Source organism: Octopus bimaculoides, chromosome 2 (genome assembly GCF_046866305.1).
Source record: "Octopus bimaculoides isolate indiv1 chromosome 2, ASM4686630v1, whole genome shotgun sequence".
NCBI classification, from domain to species: Eukaryota; Metazoa; Mollusca; class Cephalopoda; order Octopoda; family Octopodidae; genus Octopus; species Octopus bimaculoides.
The window spans coordinates 4,692,396-4,706,384 of record NC_142929.1 but is presented as its reverse complement, the minus strand read 5'-3'; the positions used below and the strand labels follow the sequence as shown (position 1 = coordinate 4,706,384).

Below are 13,989 nucleotides of genomic sequence, written 5' to 3'. Positions count from 1 at the left end.
GCCATTCTGTGTGTGTGAAACGAACAGGGCCAAGGAGACAGAAAACTTCCCAGTTTACGCAGCAAGATAATGATTTCCTATAAGGATTTACAATGACCATTCCATGTGTGTGAATGAATGTGTGTGTATGTGTTTGTGTGTCTGCTCATGTATGTGCTCATATACATGCAAATATTTAGATATATACACACAGGTAGTAACACACACACACACACATATATATATATATATATATGTATGTATATATATATATATTTAGGTATATGTATATGTAGGTGTGTATGTATGTGCACATACACAAATACGTAGATCCTTGTATATACCTGCATGCATGTAAATATATATATGTGTGTGTGTGTGTGCTTGAGTGTGCAAATGTACATACATGTTTGCTGACACACGCCCACACGCACACGCAAACGTTTGCACACACACACACACACACACACACACGTATAAACATATAGTGTTACATATACATATGTACGTATACATTTTGATCTATTGAGAGAGAAACATGAGTGTATGTGTGTGTGTGTGTGTGTATGTGTGTGTATGTGCGTGTGTGCGTGCATGTGTGTGTGTGTATGTGTGTGTATGTGCGTGTGTGCGTGTGTGCGTGTGTGTGCATATGTGTGTGTGTGCTTGAGGACTGGTTTTTCTCTTTTGCTCATTTTATTATGTGTATACCATTTATATGTTATGTGTTTGCTGTGTCTCAGAAAGTGAAATGAAGCTGATGACCAGCTTACTATGAAGACAAAGGCTTTCGAATATTTTCTCCATTCTTATTATATTTCTATGCAAATGGGGATTTGTTACAAAATTAAAATAACGTTTAGAATAAGCAGGGCTAAGTTTTGACTTTTCGAGACATGCTTTTTTTGGTGAATTGATTTTCTTTTCCGAGAAGAATTCTTATTTTCAGTCAAACACGAAACCGTGTGGAGAAATCGATAGCCACAGACAAGCTTTTAATTATTATTTGAGCCTTGGGAAAAGGGGAAAAAAAGATTCATTGATGTCTGTTATTTTGGTAGTAACGCTATTTTTGTATAATTCCCTTTATTATAAATTGTCCAGGTGACGATGGTTGGAGTGTAAAATGAACGATTCACTAAAACGCTAGTTTACAGATGAAAAGTATTTTCAAATCTTTTTTCTCAGAAAGTATATATTGTACAGAGCGGGTGCGCGCGCACGCACGCACACAGACACACACATACACACACACACACACATGTGCGTGTGTTACAGTTCTATATTTAAGAGATGAGGAATTATGTACGTTATTTACATTTGACGGATATTTGTCCTCATCTTGTTTGTTGTTAACACAACGTTTCAGTTGATATACCCTCCAGCCTTCATCAGGTGTCTTGGGGAAATTTCAAACCTGGGTTCTCATTCCTAAGGTATTTTTCCATGCTGTTGTTGTTATTATTATTATTATTATTATTATTATTATTATTATTATTATTATTATTATTATTATTATTATTATTATTATCATTATTATTATCATTATCATTATTATCATTATCATTATCATTATCATTATTATTATTATTATTATTATTATTATTATTATTATTATTATTATTATTATTATTATTATTATTATTATTATTATTCAGGTCACTGCCTGGAATCGAATAATAACATGGAAAAATACCTTAGGAAAGAGAACCCAGGTTCGAAATTTCCCCAAGACACCTGATGAAGGCTGGATGGTATATCAGCCGAAACGTTGTGTTAACAACAAACAAGATGAGGACAAATATCCGTCAAATGTAAATAATGTAAATAATGTGTGTGTGTGGGGGGGGGGGTATTCTATGTACATGAAATATACGAGGGGGTGCTGAAAGTTTTCTAGCTTTTTTGGTATCACGAAAGGAGTGGTTGGAGGCCTAGCCTTCTGGTTTCTTTCCCAGGGCTTAGAAAAACTAAAGGACCGCTGCAATAAGCGTGTGAATCTGTAGGGGAAATACGTTGAACAAAATCATAATGAACTGATCCGCCTGTATCTTCTTTTACTCAAAGCTAAAAAACCATTTCCAAAAAATCTCGACCCCACTCTACCATCTCAAAAAGGAAAGGGTCAGACAGATTGGACCCTGTAGTCCTAGATACACCATGTCTGAAAAAGAAAGCATGGTCAAGGCCTTATGTACCTTTGATCAGACGTTTGGTGGATGAGAACTGGGGATAAACAACAACACCACCTTACCTTTTAAACACCTGGATTCCCAGTAAATGACAGAATAATACTATATATTCAGTTTTTAGTGTGTGTGTGCGCGCGTGTAAGTAGAGGTAAGATATTCTTAACAGTACTCAATACCAAAGGGGCTACTTTTCTTGATTCCGAGCAGATCTACAATGGAGTGGCACTGTTGATTAGCAACAGCCTGTTATAATAAACGAATGCTTTGTTAATTTTCGGTTTGTTTGATAATCATTTAAATTTTTCCTGTGAGTAGAAGTTTTGAAATAGTGACGTCCTGTTATGGAGGGGGTCCACAGAAGAGTTATGTCAAATTAAAACACTGAAAACTAGCATCGGCCAGCCCAACCGGCACTTTTATTTAATTGTGGTAAAGAAACAAGAAACCGAATAATATTTCAAATCTCTTGATTTTAATGATGTAACTACAATAAAGTTTATTAAAAGTGTTGCAAGATTTCTGTAATAAGAATTAAGACATATCTAAAATATTTGGGAATATAAACGAAACACGCAAAATATATAAAATCCACCAATTGTATGAAAGAACTTATATGTAACGTAAACTTCTCAGAAAAGCGATATCTCTTTTGTAGTGCTTCAGGTGAGATCAATTACATCGCATATCGAAGATATGTAAAGTATCCTCCAGAACTGAACTTATGAGATTTGAAATAATTCTAAAAATCATGTCTAGATAACTACGCATATTACAGCTTCAGATAACATTCTTTTCACAATACTGAAATACAGAAATCGAATACTTAGTGTTAGACGTACCTTCCTTTTCATCCTAGCTTGAAGGATTACTTCTCTTTCAATAGTTTCACCTGGCATGGCAGTTGAATTAAGCTTCCATAGAATTATTGTGTAGGTGAAGGTCATCACAAGCATCGGAAAGACATAGAGAACGATGGCAACAAATGTGTAGTAGATGCGACGGGAAGTGGGGTCTGCAGTATTGCTATGGATCGGCCAACCATCGTCACACCATCTCTCCACGTGATCTAACCACACGCGCACGTGCAGGTTTCGAGATATAAGTATCGGACATCCAACTGCTATTGCGCATGACCAGACGCAAAACAGAGAGCCTTTCGCTTTTCTCTCCATCATGTGTGCTTTGAGAGCAAACACAATGCCATAGAATCGGTCAAAAGCAATGAGAGACAACGTAAAAACGCTGGCAACCAAGGACACCACTGAAACAGAAGAAAAGAACATTCATACTTATTAGAAGAAGAAAAATACAAACAGACATGGGTTTTCTTTTAGAAATCATAAATACATTATTGTGTATTAGTTATTCAAAGACGGATTGGCAATGGGAAGGATAAACTACACGAGAAGAGAATATATTATAATATAATTAGTTCTTTCAACATAGTCACAAACTTCATTCGTTCTTAATTTACTATGACAATGCCAACGAACAAAAGTAGGTGAGTCGAAAGAAAGCAACAGCAACAAGTCTTTCTGCTGTAGGCACAAGGCCTGAAATTTTATGGAAGTGGGTCAGTCGATCTCATCGACACCAGTGCGTAACGTACATATTTCATCGAACTCGAAAGGATGAAAGGCAAAGTCAATCTCCGTAGATTTTGAGCTCAAAACACAAAAACGCACGAAATGCGGTTAAGCATTAATTTTTTTTTGTTTTGTTTAAATCAGGGACAACATCAGGACTGGACACTTACAGAGAACAATACTCCTTCCAACCGCTAGAATACTTAGAAAAGTGTTTGAAAATTGAAGGTGTCTGCTGGTGGACAACTGACAACGGTATTACACCACCAGCATGAAATGCAGTGCGACATGCATAATAATAATAATAATAATAATAATAATAATAATAATAATAATAATAATGATGATGATGATGATGATGATGATGATGATAAACAAATTCATAAACAATGAGTAATGGCGGTGCCCCAGCATGACTGCAACCTTTGGTCTGAAACATGTAAAAGGTAAAAATATAATATGCACAGCTATTTGCTAACTAATGTTATTTCACCTTAATTAGCTATCTATCGATATAAGTTTTAGTAACATTGTTTTATTATGTTAAAAATTTCGATTGTGCCTGCGATTTGCAGACACCTATGCAGAAAAATATTGATGCTCTCCTCACCTCTTTCTCTCTCTCTCTCTCTCTATCTCTCTCTCTCTCTCTCTCTCTCTCTCTCTCACTCCCCCTCTCTCTCTCTCACTCCGCTCCTTTCTTTCTCTCTCTCTCCGCTCCTTTCTCTCTCTCTCTCATGTTTTCTCCTATTTTCTTCACTGATTTCATTTCCGTTTCTCTTTGTCCCACTTTCTCCCCTTCACTTCCTCTCTATCGTAGCTATCCATTTTTCCATTCGTGTTATTACCTCCCTTGGCGCAAGCGTAACACACGGGCAAATATAGACGAACGCCGAGAATAATACTAAAGACGTTGACCTCAACGACGACGACGGTGAAAACGACGGTGAAAACGACAGTTACAGTGGCGGTGACGACTGCGGTGACGACTGCGGTGACGACTGCGGTGACGACTGCGGTGACGACTGCGGTGATGCTGACAACGAAATCGTTGATGATGACGACGATGATTTATTTGTCATAAGGGCTCGAGATGGAGGCAGGATAAAATTAGTATGTGAATTTACACAAGATCGGATAACGAGGAGAATATAATAAAGGCATTAGATGAAAAGTGTAGGTATTACATGAAATATGTGACGACATGAATAATATAATTCTCCAGATGCGGGAGAGATCCTGACTTGAGCCAACCAAGAATTTACACAGATTTAAAATCATGCTGATAACCAAAAGTACACGACATCTACAAACTTCGGTTTCCGTTTTGCAGGTGGATTCTCGGAGTAATTTCATCTACTCTAACTCTAGCCATTTCCGTCACAGTCAGCAAACATTTGACCAATCCATTGGCGTAAGACACCGTCCTCCACTCTCACTGATACGGACACAGTTCTTAAGTCATTTGGTTTGCGATCAGTAATGATGACGAAAGGATATCTTGAGGATAACTCTAGAGTTGCGATCGGTGGCGCCTCAGGTTCCGTGAGCGCTGCTATTGCTACTATTTTTGTCTTCTTGCTTGAAAGCCCTTATATGACCTTTATTGCATCTAGGCTTCCTGCAATTGATGCCCAAACTTAAAGCCTCCTCTTAGCACCCTCAGTAAAGGACACACCTCTCTTTTGTTGGAACTTTTATGTCCGTTGTGGTCCCGACCGACGACATATCGCTGTAAGTTACTTCGACATTGACCACCTCCTCTTATTTTACCAGGAAAGTTACTATGAGTCAGGAGGACAATGTCCTTACCGTTGCTTCAGATGATGATCCTTGTGTTTCTCCTTCTCAAATATTGTGGGACTAATTTATGAGCAGATATGTTTCGTATATTTTATTCTTGGAATTTCGCCTCGTCCATAGCTTTGATGTTCCTACCTCTCAGTGAAGGAGATACTACACAACGTGTCAGTAAGTATTGCTTCCATTTGTTCTTGAACTGATCAAAGAAAGCGACTGTGGGCTTCGCAAGATACAAGTACGTTACCCTCCTTCGTCTGCCTGTATAATCGATTCAGTCAGCTTATCGTCTGCCTTATAAATCAAACGTTGTTGTGCTCCATTCCTTTCAGCAAATGTTTTATATTTAGAATTTTCTTGTTTCATATTACACTTCAGAATGATGGGTCTTGTTTAGCGTTCGTCACACTTTCACTTGCCCAACCATGCTCTGTATATTGCTGTTGTTATCGATGTTAACAAAACGTTTAATAAATTGAGTCAATTTGATGAATTATCATTATTTATTTTTCCATTTCCTGCAACATATCTTTTTTACTCTTTTACTTGTTTCAGTCATTTGACTGCGGCCATGCTGGGGCACCACCTTTAGTCGAGCAAATCGACCCCAGGACTTATTCTTTGTAAGCCCAGTACTTATTCTATCGGCCTCTTTGGCCGAACCGCTAGGTTACGGGGACGTAAGCACACCAGCATCGATTGTCAAGCGATATTGGGGGACAAATAAAGACACACAAATACACACACACACATACATACACACACACACACACACACATATATATATATATATATATATATATATATATATATATATATATATATATATATATATATACGATAGGCTTCTTTCAGTTTCCGTCTACCAAATCCACTCACAAGGCTTTGGTCGGCCCGAGGCTATAGTGGAAGATACTTGCCCAAGGTGCCACGTAGTGGGACTGAACCCGGAACCCTGTGGTTGGTAAGCAAGTTACTTACTACACAGCCACTCCTGCGCCTATCATATATTTGTTTATTCGTTAAAGTTAATTTTTTATCCTTATTGTTTATTTCTGTTAGGGGACTATTTTATTCTGTTTGAGTGTAATCTCTTCTTGGAGTGGAATGACAAGAAGGCATTGTTGAGCTGGATTTATGAAACAAAAGCAAAAATAAAGATTTGAGCCATGCTTTCTGAAACAATAATAATAATAATAAACTACCATTAAAAAAAAACTTGTATAAGCTGTAATTCCAAGATATTCCACCCATGTTTCTGTGTGAAATCCAAGATAAAAATTAATTCAGTTTCCCGCTAAAATCCTCGAGAAATCATGGAGTAAATTTCATGCACGTTTGAACGAATGTGCAATGAATAACAAGAACAAGAACAAAATGATAATAATAATTAAATCGACAATACTCTCGTTGTCTTAGAAAAATACCTTATAGTAATGAGATTATTATTACCATGTAGAAGAAGATTCCGTTCAGCAGATTCAGTGAGAAAGTTTTAATTCTCAGTTGAAACCATTTCATTTCACTTAGATTAATATAATCCTCGAGAAAGGCATATAAGCCACCCAATCCTCCTCAACATTATATAATCAAAGGACACCTAATCCATGGGGATCCTAGTGCAAATACTCTGAAAGCAAGAGATACCGCCCCAATATGTCAAAATGGCAATTTGATTGCCAGTGGTACAGTTATTATTTCTAATCTTAAACCACTGCGACTCCAGCATGTCTCAGTTCCACCTTTGGACTCGATCCTTAACATGAAATCAAAGTTATAATGACGCAATCTATGGTCAGAAGTTTTAAAAGAAGCTTAAATTAATTCTCTTAAAATTGTCTACAAAAGCATTATTGATTTGTCGTTTTACTTCCATCAAAGTCTTCTAATGACTCCAACACAGTACCAGTTTTAGAAGAGCGACTGAAATGAAGTGTAAGCATCTGAATTGAAGACATTTAACCAAATTCAATATATAATACGTCGAATATTGGTTTATTTTCCCTATCAGCCGGGTTTCTGCATTTTAGAGAAGAATGATTGGATGTTGTGGCGTGTATGCATTTTCTAAACTTACTAAGGAAGCTAATTAATGCAAAATGTCTTTGAGCAGCACAAATATATGTGGCAGGGTGTTTAAACGAAGGAATCAAGTCGGATACTCTAGTGGTGCCTATTTTATCGATTGTTGCCTATTCTATTGATCAAGGATGAATAAATGTGCAAGTCGATCCGTCTCAAAGCATAAAGAAGTGTAGTTAATTACCTCGAGGCAATTTGCCGGACACTTTCTTTCTACATCTTGACTCTTTTATTATAAGCAATATATTTAACATCATTCATAGCTTTAGTGATGTGCGGTAGTAACAAAAAATTCAGTGTTCTATTTTTTAATTCAAATGCCGTCGACATTTTTAACGCTTCATATAATAATGCAACATTGTCTGAAAATAAATATTTGAATATATTTCTGTTGAAGCTGATTAGAACAGTTGCTAAGTAATTGGAAATATTACTTTTTAAAAACAGTCCGAAATGTTTTGTCAGCTGTAATATTAGCCGATTGTTAAAGTCTAGTCATAGGAGGAGAAGACATCGTTGTCTGGCTAGCATGTCCGCTTCGCAACTACGTAGTCTCAGATTGGAACCCGCGTCGTGGCATTTTGGGTAAGTGTTTTTTACTATAGATTTTGCTGGATGGAGTTCTCTTCAAGTATCCAAATAGTAAAAATACACATATCTATTTATCACGAGTAAAAACATATTATCTATCTATCTATCTATCTATCTATCTATCTATCTATCTATTTGCTTGTCTCGTTGTCTGTCTATATGCGTTAGGCGGTGAGCTGGTAGAAACATTAGCACGCCGGGCGAAATGCTTAGCGGCATTTCGTCAGTTTTTATGCTCTGAGTTCAAATTCCGCCGAGGTCGACTTTGCCTTTCATCCTTTTGGGGTCGATTAAATAAGCACCAGTTAATCACTGGGGTCGATATAATCGACTTAATCCGTTTGTCCGTCTTTGTTTGCCCCCTCTATGTTTAGCCCCTTGTGAGCAATAAAGAAATATATATATATATATATATATATATATATATATATGTATATGTATATATGTTTATATTTGAACACGCACACACACACACGTGTGTGTGTAGTTTGTATATGTGTGTCTTTCGACTTTCTATATCAGCAGAAGATATAAACAACAGTCAGCAAGAAAACGAAATAAATCACTGTTTCTCGAACAAAGTCCCTAGCGATAATTATTTTACACCGTTGTTACACAACACTCTCTTTTTACTCTCGCCATAAGAATACATTGAACCATTGATTGGACCGTTGGTAGCATGTAACCAACTCGACTACTGTCCATTAATTGCAATAAAAAATATATGATTTAATTATTATCTAGCATCTTGTGATTTGTTAAACTTTCAATTCCTTCACCTTATAACAAATATGATCTGTAACAACATTATTGGTAAAGAATTTATTGAACTACTCATTAGCGACAACTTTGCAGCAGTTATTTCTAGGTTTAGTATTGAATTAGTGAGAATACTTTTTCTATATGTTGCATAGGCTTGGCATACTCGTATGTATGAAATCTTTCTATGTTCGCACAAAGTTTGATAAGCAAGAGAATTCTTATAATGCAAGAAGGCATGGCTATGAAATAAGAAGTTTGTTTCGCAAGTTCATCGTTACGAGTTCAGTCCCACAGCATGGCACCTTGGGTAAGTGTCTTCTACTATAGCCTCGGGCCGACTAAAGCCTTGTGGGTGGATTGGTACGCGGAAACTGAAAGAAGCCCGCGTTAAGTACATCGTCGGTTACAACGGGGGTTCTAGTTGATCTGATGAACGAAACAGCCTGCTCGTGAAATTAACGTGCAAGTGGCTGAGTACTCCACAGATACGCATACTTTTTACGTAATTCTATGTATGTGTGTATGTATGTATGCCATTATTCAGTTTATTTCAAAATTTCTTGCCAACAGAGAAAGAAGCGGTTTCTAACCTAGATCCAAGGTTCCTTCATTGGAATTTCAACATCAACAACAGGGTATTTTCCTACGTACGTACGTACGTATGTACGTATGTATGTATGTATGTATGTATGTATGTATGTATGTATGTATGCATGTATGTATGTATGTGCAGATTTGTATGTTTTATGTATGTATTCTCATGGATATAGTTATTATTAATACTTTGCACGTACTACGTCCTCACGTTGTTGTCTTTCTTGTGTCACTTTTTGAATTAAGTATGTATGCATGTATATTTGCTTCTTTGTGTGTGTATGTGTGTGTATCACCACTGCTTGACAACCGGTGTTGATTTGTTTACGTCCCCATAACATAGTGGTTCGGCAATAGTGTCCAATAGAATAAGTACCAGGCTTAGAAAAAGCACTAGGGTCACTTTATTCGACTAAAATCTTCTTCAAGGCATTGTCCCAGCATGGACGCAGTCTAATGATTGAAACAAGTAAAAGATAAGAGATAACATATAAAAAAGTGAACCCATTTAATTATTAATATTGAAAATGGAGATGTTTTACCTGGTGGAATATTTCAAATTTTTGGAGATCAAGTTTGGGTAATATTGTATCAAATATACTCTGGTTTAAAAGAAAAAAATGTATCAGTTCACTGGAAATGTTATCCAGGAACTAACAAAACGCTGATATTGTATATACCTTCCAGGAAAATTAAGATTAGAGCCCTTTAAAGGTCGTTTTGGATTCGTTTAATATATCAAAATCACTTGAAAGGCAAACGAGAAAATACTTTTTCTTCCCCGTATGGTTTTTGTTAAGTACAAACGTAAGAAAAACCAAACAGAGATATGTAGCTACGTAGGAATAATTCTTGCTAGATATAATTTCTCGTCGAATATATTTTTTCAATAATCAAATTATCAGGATATATATCGATCTGAGAAAACATCTGTTTTCCATTAAGTTGTGCTAAAGAAACGAAAAAGCCTTTCACCAGCAACAAGATACCGGTCAAACACTTAAACGTTGAAGCAGCCATAGATTTTTCATCCAGAAACAGCTATTGATTACTAAGTAAAACAAGCCCACAAATCCAGTTTTCTTTTATAACAGAAATATGAGATATTATTCAAGGCATATATGAAAATGAAATGAAGCTAAACGATTTACAAATTTCAAGATAATATTTCACTTTTATTGGTAGGAGAAACATCTCGAAGTAAAGTTACAGTGGACGCTGTGGTTCAGTTCACATGTCATTTTGATCCAGTCGTTTCATTTTGCGTAGGTGTGTTGCGCTAAGTCTTCGATTCTTTTGTCTTGGTCTCGTGATTAAAAGTGTTTGTACCACGTATACCCAAGCTGTTTAGGTCCTCATCACAAAGTGTCAGTCCACCAAGTACTAACTTTGCCCGCCAATATTACTAAAAAAACCCATCGAAGATCGTTCTGTGTCACAAGACCTCATGGGGTAGTTTTCAATCCGGGAGGTTCTATGCTAGATTAGAACATGAAGACGTGACCACAACATCACATATTTCCTATGACGGAAAGTTAAGTCAACAGAAAGGGCCCATATAGGTTGCACCACCTGCTGAAAGCTGCTGTTTTTCCATTTCCCTTGAACCCCCAGCCCCTTCACTACCCTTTTATACGGATGTGAAACTTGGAAACTTTATTAAAATGATATAATGATAAATGATAAATGATATAAATGGTAGATATTCTTCTACCAGTAAAAACTGCGAATCATCGTGTGTATAAGTTCCGAAGATCATTTTACGAATAAAGAAATTTTTGATTAAACCTTCAACTGTTACACCTGAGATGTTACTCCAGCCTGCCATGGTTCGGCTACCTTCAAAGAAGGTCAGTCAAATGAATGAATGAATGCTAAAGGCTCTTACGTAGGAAAAAATTGTGTACACTTGTACCGAAGCAGTGATACAAGGGCCAACTAAAACAAACAGTTAAAAACTTAACTTTAATACTCGTATATCACCGTGGACGTTTGATACATTTAAACATCTGCTCTTGTGGAGAAAATGTTACGTTCGTCCTTTTGTTTTTGAAATTATTCATAACAAAGAGAAAGGGAAAGTAGTCGATGGAGGGAAGCAGGTTTACAACAGAGACACTTGGACCCAGCTGTACTTCAGTTTTTCTGTCCTCATTGTCAGCGTTCTCTTTGGTGAAAATAGGTTTAAACAAATATTATACGGACACAAAATCACCAAAATATATAAATCAAGACAGAAAAAGATGCAAATGATTATGGTAACGCATCTTGATTAGCTAATACGTTTTTGGAATGCATTTGTGCCATTATCTCTTTTACTCTCTTTAGAAATGACTGACTTCGACGTAATTTGAATGATTAAAATTTCACGAACACGAAAGCCTAAAAGAAACTTGAATAAGGTCAAACGAGCTAACCAAATAATATGTGTATTAGGTTGACTCTCTTTTTTATAGCTACATGAGGGGAAAACTCGTTGCATGTAGAGCATAATTATTTAATGTGCCCAACTCAGGGAACTTGCTGCACTACTGTAAAGTTCCGTGCATTGACGTTACAACAGGTGACACACACACGCACACACACACACACACACACGTACACACACACACACACGTACACATGCACAAACACACACGCACATATATATATATACATACACATACACACAGGAAACTAATTTTAATAGAAAAAGATTAGATTTAATCCTACAATTTAATCCACAGATGTAAATGCTTTTAAACAAAGTTTCTATCTGACATAGTGACATAATACAGTTGTTTATAAAATTCATTCCATGTCTCCGCTAATGACAATTTTCTTCAAGGATTTTAACAGGATTTTAATGCTTTGTTATTCACGTAATCCTTTTCACAGTTGAAATAATCAGTAACTTAAAGTATTTGACAAATTAATCCATTTTGGTTGGTGTGAGCAAACGCAAGTTCGCATTGAAGATTTACACATTTTTGCTATTGACAAATAATATTACAGATTTAATGCGTGCCAGTTTTTATCTCTGAATAAGAAACATTCTAATTCTCTCCGTAACTTCCGTACACAAAAATCAGGGAGAACATTGCACTCAACGACGCAAATCTTTCGTCATTTTTTCATTTACGTCGTAAATAAAGAATTCTCGTTGAAATGATAATCGACCCTTTTATCTAGATATTATAAGGACATCTCTGTATGTATACGCACACACACATGCATGCACTCATACACGCACGCACGCATACACACATACATACGCATATATATATATATCTTTTATCTTCTTCTTTTATTTATTTCAGCCATTAGACTGCTGCCATGCTGGAGCACCGCCTTGAAGAAAGTTTTAGTCGAATGAATCGACCCCATTACGAATTTTGTTATAAAAGCTGATACTTATTCTATCGGCCTCTTTTATCGAATCGCTAACATAGGGTGACATAAACGCACCAACACCGGTTGTCAAGCGGTGGTGGGAGACAGACACAGGCAAAAAGACACACACACACATACGCACACATATATATACATATATATGACGGGCTTCTTAAATATATAATTTTTTTCAAAACAAATCTTCGATGAGCTAATTTTAGATTCTCGAACGACAATGTAACCTTCATATAACTAAGGTATACTCAGAGGGTTTGCTAGGTAGAAAACATATGCAGCTTGGAGTTTACCAGTTCCACTCCCACAATTTGGATTTTTATTGCATTCATAGCAACTCTAGTTGCTAGCCGTGAACTATACACGAATTTTCTCAGCTTATAAGTAAAAATCTACAACCGTCGACGCCAGCAAACTGTTGTTATTCCTAAACGTTGTATTTCTTCATTATTATTAGCGCTTTCGTTCGTTTCACGAACTTGTCAAATAAAATGGAACCTCACCCAAAAACACAAAAATAATGTTCTCTTCTAAACAAAATCCCCCCCCCCCCCAAAAAAAAACCCATCTGTTCTATATAAATGAACAAGCTGTTTGTACATTCACAAAATTGTATTTGGCAAGTTCGAGAAACGAACGAAAATGCTAATTATAATGAAGAAATAAAAAAGTTTTCCAAAATTCTGACGACTTTTTCTCAATATGTGTGTGTGTGTGTGTGTGTGTGTATGCGTGTGTGTGCGTGCGTGTGTATGGTTGTATGTATATATAGGTGTATGTGTGTATATTTATATATATACATACATACACACACTCACACACACGCACATACATATGTATATATATATATATATATATATATATATGTATATATATATATATGTATATTCATGAATACATGGGAAATGTGCATGAGTATGTATTTCTGCATGAAAACTTCAGCCCAAAAGCCAAGCAAAGAAAACTTAATACTTAAAGTGTTTTCGTTTTTGTTTAGCTCCATGTTGACCTCAATT

At 36.2% G+C, this 13,989-nt stretch overlaps 1 protein-coding gene across 1 annotated transcript in view; it reads right to left on the bottom strand.

The window, feature by feature from the left end:
* The window catches only part of LOC106884237 (neuropeptide FF receptor 2), a 274,245-nt gene that overhangs the window by 35,741 nt on the left and 224,515 nt on the right, over positions 1 to 13,989 (bottom strand). Inside the window, exon 2 of the mRNA XM_014935500.3 lies at positions 3,011 to 3,432. Coding sequence (XP_014790986.1) covers positions 3,011 to 3,432 — 422 coding nt within the window. The remainder of the gene's footprint in view (positions 1 to 3,010; positions 3,433 to 13,989) is intronic.